Genomic DNA, 16,051 nt, shown 5'->3' on the forward strand with positions numbered 1-16,051 from the left:
TTTCACCCTTACAACCACTCAGTTAAATCCATCATTCTTAAAAACTTTAAATTACTTCAAAACGATCCAGAGACAAGCACTATCTTTTCGCAGCCTCCGCTCATTTCATTCAAACGCGACAAAAACATAGGCAATTTTTTGGTCAGAAGTTCTTTTCAGACTAATGACCAACCAGGCACTTTTAAATGCGCTCGTGCACGATGCAAAACGTGTTCTTTCATTCACAACACTGATAAAATATCGGGACCTAAACGATCCATTAAGATCACCGATCACTTCACGTGCACCTCCGCCAATGTAATCTATTGCATAACTTGCACTTATTACAAAAAGATATACATCGGCGAAACAGGCAGAAGACTAGGTGACCGATTCCGAGAACACCTTCGAGACGTGGAAAGGAATGACAAGGACACATCGAAACCAGTCGCTAGACATTTTAATTTACCTAACCATTCTAAGCAACATATGGCAATCTGTGGTATTTCCTTGCAGTTAGGTGGCACGGAAAGCCGTAAAAATCTTGAACAAAAGCTCATCTTTCAAACCGGCAGTCTAAATACCACAGGGATCAACGAACGCTTTTCATTCCACTAATTTATTTATGTTTTTCTCGTTGCCATGTTCCCACCAATAACGTAGCTCCATTTTCTGCCTTTAAAAGCACACACAACCCACAATTCCTCTATTCGCTCCGACGAAGGGCTAACGCTCGAAACGTCAGCTTTTGTAATCATTACGGTGGCCACTTTACCATTTCAACTTTGTTGATATATCCAAATTATTTAAGTTGTGTTGACATGTAAAAAATAAAAAGGAGGATCTGTTTGACGGATGTGAATAAACTCTGGAAAACATATTACATATATTCTATCAATGAGTAGGATGAAAACGATAATGCTCGGAGGTGTAGTGATTTACGACTCCTTTGAGCCTTCTTAATTCTTTTTTTTTCACTGAAGTGCTCTCAACGTCCTCAATGGACGACGTATGAATTCAACGATGATGAGTGATTACGTCAGAGGATGTTGAAGGAGGCGAAAAAACTACATGCCCAAGTCTTAGCATTTCTATCCCCTTAATTGGGATTTTCATACCGAGAAACGCTGCAAATTTTATAATTCTCTGCTAAAATCAGAACACATACACAATTCGTTTAACATCAAGAGTCTATCCAACGTGCCACAGGGGTGGTATGCCTGTGGTCCAAGCTTAATTCTGTATGTCGATAATAATACAAATAAAAGGAAAAAGGGTCTTACAAAGCAATTTAATACAATAACATCATCAAGTAACACGGTGAAGCAGATCAAGTGACAAAGAAGGCGCCTTAACAATTTCACGGTATACATCAACGAAACGTGAGAGATATGCTTGGATTTGCGATGAAGTTATGGATGGGAACGCTTCCCTTTGCCTTCCTGCTTGCAAAAGCTACATCAAGGCAAGGTATTACTTTACTGCAGTTTATTTATTCATTTTTATTATCAATGTAATGTTGTGGCCTCAACAGAAATTCATCTTAAGATTCAGATCTACATTCACAAAACCTGTTAGATCACATATGACATTGGACTCTGATACTCAAACTCCTCGGACATGTTCACTGATCACCTGGTTATCGAAACACATATTAAAACAAATGTGGTGTGTTCGAATCATTTGTGGCTCAATGAAACCTCTTATTTCAAGCAATTTTCTTTGGAGTCCACTGTTTTCCGGTTTTCTTTTTTTAAACCTTCAAATCGGGCTTGCCTTAACCCTCATTTTTTTTTAAATGAACTACAACGGACGATCACGAAAAATGATGATGTCCAGCGTTACCTTTCTCTTTCCAACATAATGAACCAACTACGCAGAGTTTTCCGGTCTGTTGAAAGCATCATAAAAAAAGTGAAATACAATACTTTCAAACGTGTATGCAAAAACCTTATCGAACTAATTTTTTTAATTCGAACGATATGAAATGATGGCTTTAAACCTAATATAGAACTTCATATCAAAAGAAAAGTTTTTTCAAAATTTATTGAAATTCAACCAATTTCCCTTTGCGATCTTTAATTAATTCATATCTAAACACGCAAAATTAAAAAAACTACTCCGACTCTCAAAAAGAAATTATTTCTTGACATTTAGGGAGACACTGACATGTCTGTAATTTTCCTTCTAACTTGATAAAATAAACATTGTCATCTAAGCCAACTTTACCAGAACGTTATCAAAGGTGAACAGTTCTGTAATCCAACTGAATTGGTCAATCACAGGTAAATACTGATTGCGACGCAATATTTAAAAATATATTTTTCTCTCTTGAACTCGGAAAGTGAAAAGTGGAAACAACTGAAAGCGATGCTATTGATTCTATTTCTGGTGTTAAGATATCGGGGCAGCCGGTTTAATGTTTACATAAAAGAGACTTTAAATTTGATTCGTAGTCATGGCGATTTCATCTTGATTATTTTCAAAATTTTAACCGTTATAGAAAATACTTGGCATGATATTTCCGCACTAACGGTGTTTACCAGACCAACTAAGATGTAATTAGAAAAGTCTTCTTGTTTCGAAAGTTTTAGCTTCAATGTCAAGATAAAACATCAATTTAATGATCGTTAAACACCTGGTCCAGCTCAATTTCAATGACCCCGTGTGCGCCATATGTAAACTACCTTCCCGACACAGAAAACATACACCCGTGAATCTTTTACATTCCACCAGCGAGTTTTTCGGGCTCAGTTGACGGTGTTTTCATTCGCGAAATTTCCTTGGTCCGAGTCCACATGAAACATTCGCGAGACACGTCAACATACCGAAGATTTGAGCTACGAGACTCCGCTGCAGTAACTTTGCTAATCATCTTTGTTTTGGTCGTTTGTATCGGCAGAAAACAGATTAAATAGCTAAAAATTACTGATTCTGTAAAAATGATTTAAAATGCCTTCTTTATTTTGAGATAAAAATTACGAAGATGATGGCGATTGTTTATTCATAAAGATATTAAAATTATACAAGACTGTACTTCTAATTGACAAGGTTTGGAAGGAACAACCTTCACCAGTCAACATACTAAATAAATTTATGTTTGAATTCTTCACTTCCATTAATTATACCAATAATTATATGCCTTCTGGGTGTAATTGACAAGGTTTGGAAGGAACAACCTTCAGCAGTCAACATACTAAATAAATTTATGTTTGAATTCTTCAGTTCCATTAATTATACTGGGTGTAAAGCGGGCAAACATACTGTAACCAAACATACAATTTTGGCAATGATTTTACTTTTCGCCTTTCTGGTCAGAAACTGACAAACTGAAAGCGACTCGATATTTTCGTTTTCCTTCCATAATTTTTTCATGTTTAAGCACCAAAGAGGGAGATTGAAAAGCCGATAGGCCTACTGTGGCTTTGAATGTTCATTAGAATTAAAAGCGATGAAAAATAAACTATATTTTCAATAGAAAACACAAGTTTACACCAATGAATCTTTACATTTCACACCCCCGCTCCTTTGCCAAAAAAGTCATTTTCAAATAATTTTTGTTACGTCTACAAAGGTAAAGCAATCAACACAGCCCCTGCAATTTGGAATCATTTCGTCACTAAACCGGCGTCTCACTAAGTTTTCTATAAGTTGTGACAGAGGTTTATTAAACAGCAATTTAAAGCTATCAAGTACAGGTAGTGCAGATCTGGTTACAAAAACAGCCCTTTTAAAGTTCTTGAGGTGCATTTTATCAAAAAACCAAGACCATGCTTTTATCTCTGCAGAAGTTGTGAAGCAAATTGGTTCTTCCTCTTCCTTTTATTTTCCTTTCACTGTTTTTTCAGTTTTCATTTTTTACTGAGCCATACAAAGCCTATAATTAAGGTAAAGCTGATAGGTCTGTTCAACCAACAAAGAAAAGCAAGCGCAAAACACAATATATCTCCGTTACTCTTTCTCACTTCTGCAGCACTGAGTTCATGTGTCTGTAAGTGAAATGTGCAAATCAAACGTGCCTTTCTAAAAACCTTCCAAATTGCCTGTCCCATCAGACTACATTTTCGAATTCACATAGTATGGAACCATGGCTCTTATATGCTCTTCATCTATTGTGCATCGTTAGATCATGCATTAATCATTATAACATAACCAATGTAAAGCGCGCGCTCTGATTGGTCAATTTAGCATCCCCCATTTGCCCATGGGTGTACGCTGCTGACGTGAGCAAATGCAAAGACTATTTTTCCGCGCGCGCTTGTTTTTTTCTGGCCACGTAAGATTTGTTAAATAAAAGGGAACTCTTTAGCTACAATGTATCAATGTTATGTTATAAAACAAATGGTAAACACCACAGCGTACACTATTGAGTTATGGATGCACTTGGAAGGTTTGCTAAGCACTTAAGAAGCTAGAGTCGCTCTCGGCTATCGCCTCGAGCGACTCTTACGCTTCTTTCGTGCTTAGCAACCTCCCAAGTGCATCCATAACTCAATAGTGTACGCTGTGGTGTTTACCATTTGTTAATTATGTCGAGTTTACATTTGGGAAACCCACCCTCACAGATTTAATAACTTGCTATCGAAACACAGTCGATTGATGCATAGTTAACTATGCTTGATGTCAAGATAAAAAAAAAATTATCTTGACATTTACACACAGTGAGAAAGCTTAAATTTTCTTTCCCGCCTCAAAAGATAAACTGTTTTTAACCAAGAGACGTTGTTGACGAGAAGCTTTTTGTACACCATTCTTTGCTGACTTAAACGAAACTTAGATGATATTTATGAAGATGCATATACTAAGAAACAAATCTATTGCATCTAAAATGGCGTCATACTTTCTGCCGACAAACTGTACTAGACAACCCTACGACAAAAAAACGGAATTAACTTTTCGCACAGGTGTGTTTTTTGACCATCAAGTTAATGCCAAAAAAAGACATCTTTTCCTTCCATACAACCTCAATTTACACACCACACTTAAAAGAGGAAACTCAAATCCAACTTCAATCTGATCTAGAGGGCGATGTATGGTTAATACCCCCTCTAAAAAGGAAGAAAGAGTCGATAAATGTAAGGACGTTTATGGTTACGTTTGTTTTCCGCCTTGTACATTGCTAGCTCCCTTCTATTAAGACTCACTCGCACTTGATACGTTGCATATCAAATCTTTAAGATCACTGATTGGTTACTACATCCTTACTGAAAGTGTAGTTCTTCGACAGAAATGTTTTAAAACTAAAGTGTGAAAAAAAAATTATATTCCTTGTGCAATATAAAGAGCTTACAAATTGCCTTTTGAAGCAATCATTTCATTATTAATTCCGGCACCCAGTGAGAGGTCTTCAAATTACTTTCAATGGTTTCCTCTTACGAGCTTCAAAGCACTTCTTAATATTCCTGTACTTGGCAGTTATAAAACCAAAACTAAAAGGAAAAATCCACTGAAGACAATCCACGTTTTCTATTTTCTTTTGTTTACATTTTTCTTTTCCTTCTTCATTTTGGTGATTTTTCTTTCGTATACATTTTCTTACATGATTTTGCAGGATTCATGGAATTAAAAATGCTGCAGTTGGTTCGCCCTTGGTGGCTAACTTGCAAAATACTAAAACACTTTAAATTTCTTGTCATTGAAAAACATTTGTGACTTAACCGGCAGCTGTCTCATTAAGTTTTTACTAACTGGTTATAAAGTACAAAGACGCTAATTCAATGTATTAGAGCTGTCAGCATACAGCGAGACAAATCACGTTCGAAAAATAATTCGTATTTGCAATTTTACGGAACATTTCACCAAAGAACAAAACCATGCTTTTTTTTCTAAAGAAATTTTGCTGCGTACTGCTCTTCCTTCCTCTCATGTCGGCGATAGGTATGTAGGGCCATGTACGGCCATGTACGGGCATGTACGGCCATGTACGGCCATCTATATTTCAGTCTTTTTTTATCATAAAATTTTCATTAACTACAGTGCATCAGCCTACAATAACAAAACTTAATCCTATACTTGCCATACCGTTTTCATTTTTTGTTTTTGTTTTTTATTTTTCATAATTTTAACGAACAAAATTTTAACAAATGCTGCTGTTGTCTGATATCGAGGTTAAAGGGGGAGAGGGGAGAACTTATCGGATTGATTCTGTCAGGTAGTTGGTTTCGTGGCAAGTCTGACCTCCTCATAAAACTACATTTCTTTTGAAGTGCGTGTGACGAGAAAAGCCCCTAAAGAAATACCAAGGTTTGGAGCTGCTTTGTTTGGAAAGAAATCGCATTAAGCCAGACCTTTCACTTGATGTTGTTCACTTAGATCGGTGTACGGCAAGCAAGGAGGTTCTTGCCAGAGCAAAATGGAACAATTTAGAGATTATGTATGAGAAACGATTATTAATTTAAGCGCATCAGGCTTATAATCGTCTTTTACCATGTCCTATGAAGTGTCTTTTTGAAAAGTATTTAAGTAGCTATGACCTCAGGAAGAAAATGACTTTAAAGTTACCAAAGACCGATACGGTCAAGAAATCATATTAGGGAGTTTAAGCAAATCACTACGGCTGGCGTTGCTACGGCTACCGGAAGTAAAATTGTCCAGAAACGAGTCATTGCGCATGTCAGTGGTTCCCATCCAGCCGTAGCGGGAAATCCTTCTACGCGAGTGGGAAGGTTTCGGCGTAGTCTGTAGTACGTGAACTTATCTCGCTTCTTTCTTCGCTTTATACATTCTCCTGAGCAATTTTAACTATTGAAATACACTTAACATCTTTAAAAACAGCTTATCGGGAATATTTATCAAGCTTGCTGTCCCTTACCGAGTGAATCTGCCTTTATTTTTGCCGCCGGGTTTGTCGAAGGATCGAAGCAGTGTGCACATGGAGAACGCAGCGAACGCAAAGTGAAATGCGTAGGTAGAAAGTCTAACTTTTCCTTTTCAAACCTCAAAGACTACTTGAAATTCAAATAGCTGAAGCCAAGGAATGACGAGGATTATGAGGGACCGTGTAGAAACTTTGCTTTGGTGTTTATAAGCTCCAAACTGGCAATTTTACAACACGTAAGCTCAAATATTTTAATTCATTCATTCACTGTGCAAAGGATCGCTTACAATTTTTTTTTCCAAACGTTGGAATCCCTCGTCCCTTTCAACGAAGTCATTTTGAGTTTTTAGACGTGCAATAAACTACCGCGAAGACGCTTAATTTATTGGTTTTACACTTCTCAACCGTACTAGGTTTGTAGTTCGCGTTGCTTAAAGTTGAATTTTGGCGGGCTACGGCGACGTACTCTCCCCAAGCCTCGTCAACCACGATAGCCGTAGCAGCGCCAGCCGTAGTGATTTGCTTAAACTCCCTATTCATAGATGTCAATTATTCGGTGGAATGCCCTGGAAAACCAAATGAGGTCTATTCGTGACATTGACGCTTTCAAAAAGGCCATGAAGGGTATTTTTTAAGCCACATATGTTGTGATGATGTACTAGGATGTAGAATTTTATTTTGATTTTATAATTTTATTGTTGTAAATAAGTAGAATTCTACATTAGTTTTACTGTGATTAGTTAGGAAGTTTAATTTTATTGTTATTTACACGACCACATCAGCTTTGCTGTAAATTTAACTCGTGTTTAAATAAATGCTATTATTATTATTATTATTATTATTATAGTTTAAAGCTCAGAGGCTGCCATTTGTTAGTTAGTTTCTTTTTTTTTTTTAGATTATTTGTTAGTCGACATTTTCATTTATTTTTCGATTTTTTAAGGATTTTATCTTAATTTGTAAATATTTTTGATGATTAGAGTGAATTATCGTTATCATAGTATGTATCCTAGTTTTTCCTACATCTTTATTAGACATTTTAACACATTTATTTTTCGATTTTCAAGCATTTTATCATAATTTTTGTTCTAAATTTTTGTGATTATGGTGAATAAAAGATTATTTTTATTTATTATTATTATTATTATTATTATCAACATCATCATCATTACTATTATTATTATTATTATTATTATTATTATTATTATTATTGGTAATTGTTAACTCGTTAACTTCCAACTCTTTGTACATCATTCAACTAAAGATGACTACATTCTGTTGAAACAATGCGTCTAATGTTCTGTCAAATCAAAGTTTTGTCGTATTCTTTAGTACTATTATATTATTATTGTTATTATCATTATCATTATTATTATTATTATCATGATAAAATGCTTGAAAATCGAAAAAAATGTGTTAAAATGTCTATTAAAAATGTAAGAAAAACTGGAGGATACACACTACGATAACGATAATTCACTCTAATCATAAAAAATATTTACCGACAAATTAAGGTAAAATCCTTAAAAATTATTATTATTATTATTATTATTATATCTCCATGAGCTCCCTTGGCGTTTTCTCAGATGAGTGCTCTACGTTCTTAAACAAGATGAATGACATAGGCATTGACAAAAAGCAGCAACTTTACATAATCAAGAAAATGATAAATATAGCTATTAGAGCAACATGTTACGTCTTTTGTTGTAGAAATAGGAATTGGGACAACCCAGATTTCATGCAGTTTTGATTTTTGTGTGTGTTGAATAAGCCAATCTCAAGCAGCATTTGTAAATTGCCCATACGTAGTGAGATTTACAATTGTACATTTAAAAATACAAATAAACTTGGACTGATACCGGGGGTAAAGATAAAAAAAGTTTAAGGACATTGTTCAATCGACATTTCTGAATAAAGATGACGACAAAAGCCATCTGAGAACTTTTACTCTTCTTCGTTTACAGAAAAGTTGTCAGAAACACAAAGACTCCGCTGTTACAAATGTTATTCACCAGAATCATGGGATAACTGCCGTGAAAATCTAACAGCAGTTGAGTGCACTCGCCAAGGTGACATCTGTTACAAGATAAAGCGAACAAGCGGGGAGGGATCCCAAAGCAAAAACCTGAAAGTGATTTACGCCAAGGGTTGCAACATGCCTAACGCATGCTCAGGCGAGGAATGCAAAGAAAACAACTGGCACTGCGAAGTCTCTTGTTGTAACACAGACTTCTGTAACGGAACTGTCCAAATGTCAGGAAATTTCCTTCTTATTATCGCATCCTTAAGTCATGCCTTTGAACTCATTTTTTATTTCTAAGGTAAGGTAAACCGGGTATAACAGCGTATTTCGATGGAGTTTCATCAAACTAAGATCAAAGAAGACCACAATGGCCAATCAAAACTCTTCAAAATATGACAAGGAGCCAATAAGAACTCAAGCCGCAAAAACAGTCACACCGACCAAAGTGTTGAACAATGCAACTCCTGATTTCTTTTCTTTTTCTTTTTCTGTTTTTTTTTTTTTTTTTTTCAACATCTGATGTGTCGGGGGAAGGGTGCACGAGTTTTCCAGACCGATTTCAGAACGTAGTGCAAACCCCTTCCTCTTTGACTACCGTAACTTAAGGTACTCAACCTTAACTAAACCTAAACTAATCACGACTTGATCACGTGCGCCTGCCACGCTTTGAGATTTTTTATTGTTCACTGTTTTGTTAACCTACAATAGTTACATTATATAAATACATAGCTAGTGACAAGTAGTTAGTCATTCATTTCAAAAATTGGGATTCACTCTCGTAGGCTTAAACTTCGATCAAGGTGGCTGAACAGTTGATACCTGTTTCTTTCACCATTTTCTCTAAAAAACCCTCGATCTCTCGGTTGCCAAAACTGGCAGCAAGCAAGTTAACACACAAACTTTGTTTTTTTTTATAGTTAAGTTGACGTATGTGTCGTTGCCATGGCGGCATGAATAAACATAAACAGGCCTTTGAAATCGATTTTGTTTATTTGTAGAAAATCTGGTCATTAGATTTTCTTTATAAATTGCATGCAACCAGCTTGTAACGATACCCACAATTCAACACCATTTTGCTACCAATTTAACAGAGATCTTTAATTATCCCTTGTTGAAGGTTCACTCGATTATCTAGAATTTCCTTTGTTCAAAATCAATTTTTCTGAATACTCCAGTTAATTATTTCCTGAAGTATTTTCGCGCCAAATTTCGTGAAATTCTAATGAGTGGTTCTCAAGAAATAGGCATATTTCCGAGAAAGCAATTTTCCATTCAATCACAATTTTTTGACTTACTACGCATGCGCTGCATTTAACTGGGTTCTTTCGGTAACGACGAAAAAGCTGAGAATGGCTGGGTTCTTTGCACCGTTAACTTTCCTAACATGTCTTTGTAATAAAAGATTAAAGCCCTCAATACCCTGCGCCAACTAGAGAGAAAAATAGCATAGATAATGCAGATACGAGTTGAGTAAATAAAATGACCGCTCTATTGACGGCATGTGGACTTTAGACTTTATTGTAATCAGGCATGACATGACACTTAGCATAATGACGTACTACCCACAAATAGCAGAGGTAGTCTGGGCGGGCAGTGTGTGGACGCTAAAACATCTTGAATAAAATTAAGCTGAACAGAAGATTCAATAAATGTACAAGAAACAGAAATTAAATATTGAATCAGTAAAGCACAAATGACAGTATGAAATAAAAATACAGAAACAGAAGCACATGACAATAAATAGAAGAATACATAAGTTATACACTACTATTAACTGGATTTAACTTTCGACACATCATTGATTATTCGTTCTACGTCAACATAACTATCCTGAACTTGAAGATTTTGAAATAATATACACCACTTTCATAAATGGCCGCCGGATTGATATTCTTTTGTTTAAATTCAAATTGGCCTCACTAGCCTCGCTTGAGATAATGTATTCTTTTGAATTTTGAACTGGAGAACGAGATCAGAAAGGCAATTTAAATTTAAACAAAAGAATGTTAATCCGGCAGCCATTTATGAAAGTGGTCAATTGTTATCTTTTTCTTGAAAATATGTTTTGGAAGATTCCTTAAGTTTCCTGGGATGTTATTCTAAATTTTACGACCAATCCTTGAGAATGAGTTTTATATTGATTTAGCATGTTTGTTTCTTGCAATCCTTGTGCGCGTGCTGAAGTGCATCAGCAAAAGCCCGCGCGAAAACTGTGTTCAGTCACCTCAAGATTGGCTTTTTAGGCCCCAAGGGGAAGGGGAAAGGGGTTGGTGTTGATCACAACCCTTCTAAAGAAAAGATTGTTTTCACGCAAGTAGGAGGAACTGGGTTCGAGTGAAGCGGCCGGCGGGAGTGGGGAGGGGTGTGGAGAAAGAAGCAACGAAAGCCATCTTCTCCATAAATTTATGGAAAAGAACTAAACAATACGTAATTATGGAAAACGACCGAGTGCTGATCTCGTAGAAAATAACCGGCCAAGTTTAAAATAAGATTACTCAACGCCACTGAGAATAATCAGTCATTAACGCAACCATTTTAACCAATGCATTTGCTTGATAACAAACGTCACTTTGGTTTGTTTGAGCGAGCAATATCAATAATCTCGATATTAAGAAAGATGCAAGGGATTTTTCTCAAGCGTAAAAACACTGGAGAAATTAATGTAAATAATTTTATGATAGCAGAATCCAGTTTGTATTGGCTGTTATTATAGGGCTGTGTCTCACAAGGACTGGGAACTACCGAATTCACGAATTTGATTGGCTGAAATCAATATTGAAAGCGGTCTAGACTTCCCATCTGTCATGAAAGCACTAAAGAATTTATTTAGGGATTATGTAAATAATTATTTTATTCTCCTAGGATCAATGTAGTGCGTGATATTTGTGTCTGTTACGTAACTTGTATTCTTCACTTGTGTAAGCTGTTGTGTAATTAACCTTTTATTGTATATATCAAATAATTTCTTCATTCTTTTCTGGCACCTTACGTCCACATGTATTTAAGGATTCGGTTGGTTACGGTGTGTGTGGTTTTTTTTTTTTTAGAGAGAAGGTCACCGGAGGCGAAGGTTGGAAAAGTTACAGAGACTCGTTCGGATTGGGGCACGTTTCAATCTCTGCGAGTCACTCAGAAAAATTCGTCCTTTCACACGACAAAGAGTTCATTTGCCGGGGGCTTACGTGTGCCGAGAAGCTGGACGAAAAAAAAAACACGCAGAAGAAGGAAAAGGAGGTTATCTTCTGTCAAAGGGAAACTCAGTGAAGACGAGAGGAGTGAAGGAAAAATCTGGGCGAGGACCGAGTTAAGCCTCGGTCAAACGGCGCACGATAGTCGATGATAGTTGATTCTCTTCAAACTATCATCAATTATCACCAACTATCATTCGCATGGTCAAACGGCCAAAAAAGTTCGTGATAGTTGCTGGTAGTTCACCGGCCGTCGCGCGAGCAAAGTCACGCGAGTAGCCTGTGACATCTCTGTTGTGGTAATCCATTCGAAAAAATGTCCCAAAGGCAGGGCCGGGCCTCATATTCATCTATTAGACGTAATATCAGGTCATTACTCCATCTCGCCGTTGAACGTTTAGTGAAACGCTGTTTTTTCGGCGGTGTCTCTTCGAATTCCTGCGAGTTGACGCTTTCTCCAGATTCTTGGTTTTCAATATTTTCTTTCTCACTATTAATATCTTGGGTATAAAAACGAATTTCTGAAGCTGAAGCTGAGCCTCGCGAGAAGCTTTTAGCGGCCATTTTAAACAAGCCCGCCGATTTTCGGGGAAAACAGCTGACCAAAAACTATCATGTACTATCATACGCGTGGTCAAACGAGAAAAACTATCATCGACTATCATGAAGAATTTGAACAAGCCCAAATTTAGTGATAGTTGGTGATAGTCGATGATAGTGAAGGATAGTTGGTGGTCAAACGGAAGCGCACGCTTCAGCTATCATTGACTATCATCAACAATCATCGACTATTATGCGCCGTTTGACCAGGGCTTTACGTTAAGTTGGAAACTACTACGTTTAGCTGCGTTAAACGCAAGTTGAGTTTGGTTTGTTAAACGCGAGTCTGGGTTGTTAAACGTGAAGATTGGTTTGTGTGTCGTGAGTTTGGTTTATACGTCGTTTGTTGGTGGAACGTGGTTGTTAAGAACAGGTCAAGCACAGGCCGCGAAGGTCAACGGAACTGAACTAAAAAAAAATACCTTCTTTTTATCTTAATAGTAATTACTGTTGTAAATAGTTTTAGTGTACTGTAGTTTAAATTATCATATTTCTGTAAATTAATTAGGATAAATGATTCAGTTCATTGTGTTGTCGCTGTTGCTTGTTGCTTTATTGTTTTACTTAGGATAATAAATATTTGTAGGCCTACGTTTAGTTGTGTTGTGGCGTGTCTTCACGGGTTCGTTTGTGCTTGGTGTTTTGTCTGTGTTAGGGGCGCCCACCTTTGTGGCGCGGATTCGTCGCATCATCTAGACCGGGATCTAGACCGGTCTAGAAAAAAAAGGTACAAAGAATATAAAAAATTGGCATATAAGACACAGCCATATAATAAACATCTTATTAACCGAGCTAGGTCGGTCTGTTAATGCTGTCGCATTAGATTAGTACAGCGGCATTTAGTTTAAATTTTGTTACCAGTCTTCGCTCGGACAAGTCACACATCTTTTCACTGTTCGAGACAAGGTTGTACCTCGGCCAACCTAAACGAATTTCAGGGCGTTAAATTTGCTTTGAGGATCTTATTGTCAACGGTTTTACTCGTCCTATATAAACGGAAAGACTAAACGGAAACGGAGGGCGATGTAACAAGGAACCTAAGGAGTGATTAAAGGTACAAACAATTCTACGAGGCCGAGCGTTTTTAATCTTCAGGACAGTATTTACTGCCGACAGTTACAGTACAACCTTATGAATGGTAAACACTAGTTATGGATAGTGAATTACAACGAAAGAGTGTGGCATTCGAAGATGATCAACAGATGGATAATGTTCTGGGCGAATTTGGAATGGGAAAGGATCTTGTAGTGTTCAAGTCCAGCGAAACGTCACCGGAACGTTCGCCACGTGCGATTTCACCGCTAAACAACATTGAAGATGCAGAAGTCGAAGATGTCAGTGCTGAAATTCGGAAAAGGATTCCCACTGGAAAGGGTAGGGAATTTGAAGTTCAAAGATTTAAGGATAATCAAAGGAATGCTTTGTCGAATTTAACTACACGAATGAACACAATCCGACCATTGTTATTCAGTTGGAAGAATGTTGAACTAGTGAAAGTACTATCACAAGAGTTAGATGAGCTATCTATAGAGCTGCAAGAAGCACACGAGCGTTACCTAAATGCCTTGACGGATGAACATGAGATTGAGGAGGCTCACGAGTGGTTTGGTATCCATGATAAAGATGTGTTTACCTTAAAGCAAAGTGTTATTGAATTTTTAAATCAAGCGAAGGAGCAACAAAATGATGATGAAATTAGCTCAGTAAGATCTCGTTTCTCCAGTCGTTTTAAGCGTTCTGCCACTTCCTCATGTTCTTCAAAGACAAAGTTAATGGAAGCTAAGGCTAAGGCTAAGGCTGCTTCCTTAGAAATTAAAGCAGCATTTTTGAAAGAGAGGCAAGCTCTTAGGATGGCTACTGAAGAGCTTGAGCTTAAACAAGAAATTACACAAGCTAAAGTAGAAGAAGAGTTATATAAGCAGTTTGAAATGGAGCAAAACATTGATGGTATGAACGATTATCTAGAAAAAATGAAAGCACAAAGCACCTCGACACCCATCTGTTCTTCTCAGGCCATTTCTAGTAGTCAAGTTACATTGCTAGTTGCATCTGCAAGTAACATTATTTCTAAGGATCAGCAAGGACCAGCTGTTGTAAATTCTGTAACTACAGCTCCCAAGGTTACACCCTCAATCACACCTACCTCAAGTAGTCCTGCATTTACAACTTCTAGCATGAATCCAAGTGCTCAACCCTTCATTCCTGAAAATTTGTTTACAAGGGCAGAAGAGCCTGCTGTATCTGTTGTACCTAAGCGTTTGTAAAACCCACAAAGAAGTCCACACTTCTCTTGAAGAAATTCAAGTCCTGTCATTAATGAGAGTAAATATCAAGAGTTTATAAATGTTCAAAAAAAAAAAACGGAACTGTCAGAAATGATTTTTGCCCAGCAGGCTAGAAGTGAATTTCCGTCTCACAAGCCACCCACATTCTCCGGAGATGTCATGGCTGCTTACCCAGCATTCATAACAGCTTTCGAGACCCTCATAGAATCAAAGGTTGAGAACTCTGTGGAGCGGTTGTATTATCTGGATCAGTATACGAGTGGCAAAGCTAAGGAGCTGATCAAGGGCTGTTTACAGATGAAAGATGGAGATTCTTACCAAGAGGCTAGACGACTGCCGAAGAGGCATTACGGAGACCCTTACAAAATTGCAAGTGCGTACCTCTCAAAAATATCGAATTTGCCTTCGGTGGAACCAAATGATGGTACAGGATTACAAGAGTTTTCTATTGTTCTTGAACAGGCGAGAAATGCTATGTCGCGCATGGCCTACATGAATGATTTTAACACAGTAAATGTTCTTCGTCAATTGTGGGAGAAGTTACCAAGACACCTTCGCAGTAAGTGGACTGAAAGAGTGACTAAAATCAGAAATGCCTCAGAGCGGATGGCCAGTTTCAATGATTTATGCCAGTTCGTGTCTGAAAAAGCTGACTTGGCTACGGATCCAATCTATTCTGAAGAAACAGTTATGAGATCAAGGGATAAAGATATAAAATTCCGCGGATTAGGAGATCGAAGAAACAGGAAAGACAAAGGTTCGAGCTTCGGAACAAATGTGCCAAAACCAGGTGGAAACACAAGAAACCCTCGTGTCCGCAGTTCTAGTTTGTGTTCCAAATCACACGATCTAGATGAGTGCTCTGAGTTTCCGAAGAAGCCATTAACGGAACGGAGGAACTTTGTTACAGAAAAAGGGTTATGTTTTGGATGTTATAGCCCCGAGCACATTGCAAAGCTCTGCAAGAGCAGAAAATCTTGTCAGATATGCCGTAAGAAGCATCCAACATCTCTTCATGATCAAAGCTGGAAACAAGAAGGATTGAAAACTGAAGTTGAGATTGGTGAAAGTAAAGGGACGGAGGTTAAAGAGAGGAATGATGATGGCCAAGTCATTAATGCTTACAACACCATTTGTAATGTAACAGAAGCTGGCGATG

General features: G+C 37.3%; 2 protein-coding genes across 2 annotated transcripts in view; one reads left to right on the plus strand and one right to left on the minus strand.

Moving 5' to 3' along the window:
* Positions 1-16,051, minus strand: part of LOC111337165 (tRNA-dihydrouridine(16/17) synthase [NAD(P)(+)]-like) — a 44,870-nt gene that overhangs the window by 15,275 nt on the left and 13,544 nt on the right. The window lies entirely within an intron of this gene.
* LOC111337167 (uncharacterized) lies at positions 1,193-10,688 on the plus strand. Its single transcript, XM_022943407.2, has 2 exons — positions 1,193-1,449; positions 8,761-10,688. Exons 1-2 carry the CDS (start codon positions 1,371-1,373, stop codon positions 9,114-9,116), a joined length of 435 nt encoding a protein of 144 aa, XP_022799142.2. The 5' UTR covers positions 1,193-1,370; the 3' UTR covers positions 9,117-10,688.

This window comes from Stylophora pistillata, chromosome 10 (genome assembly GCF_964205215.1).
Source record: "Stylophora pistillata chromosome 10, jaStyPist1.2, whole genome shotgun sequence".
NCBI lineage: Eukaryota > Metazoa > Cnidaria > Anthozoa > Scleractinia > Pocilloporidae > Stylophora > Stylophora pistillata.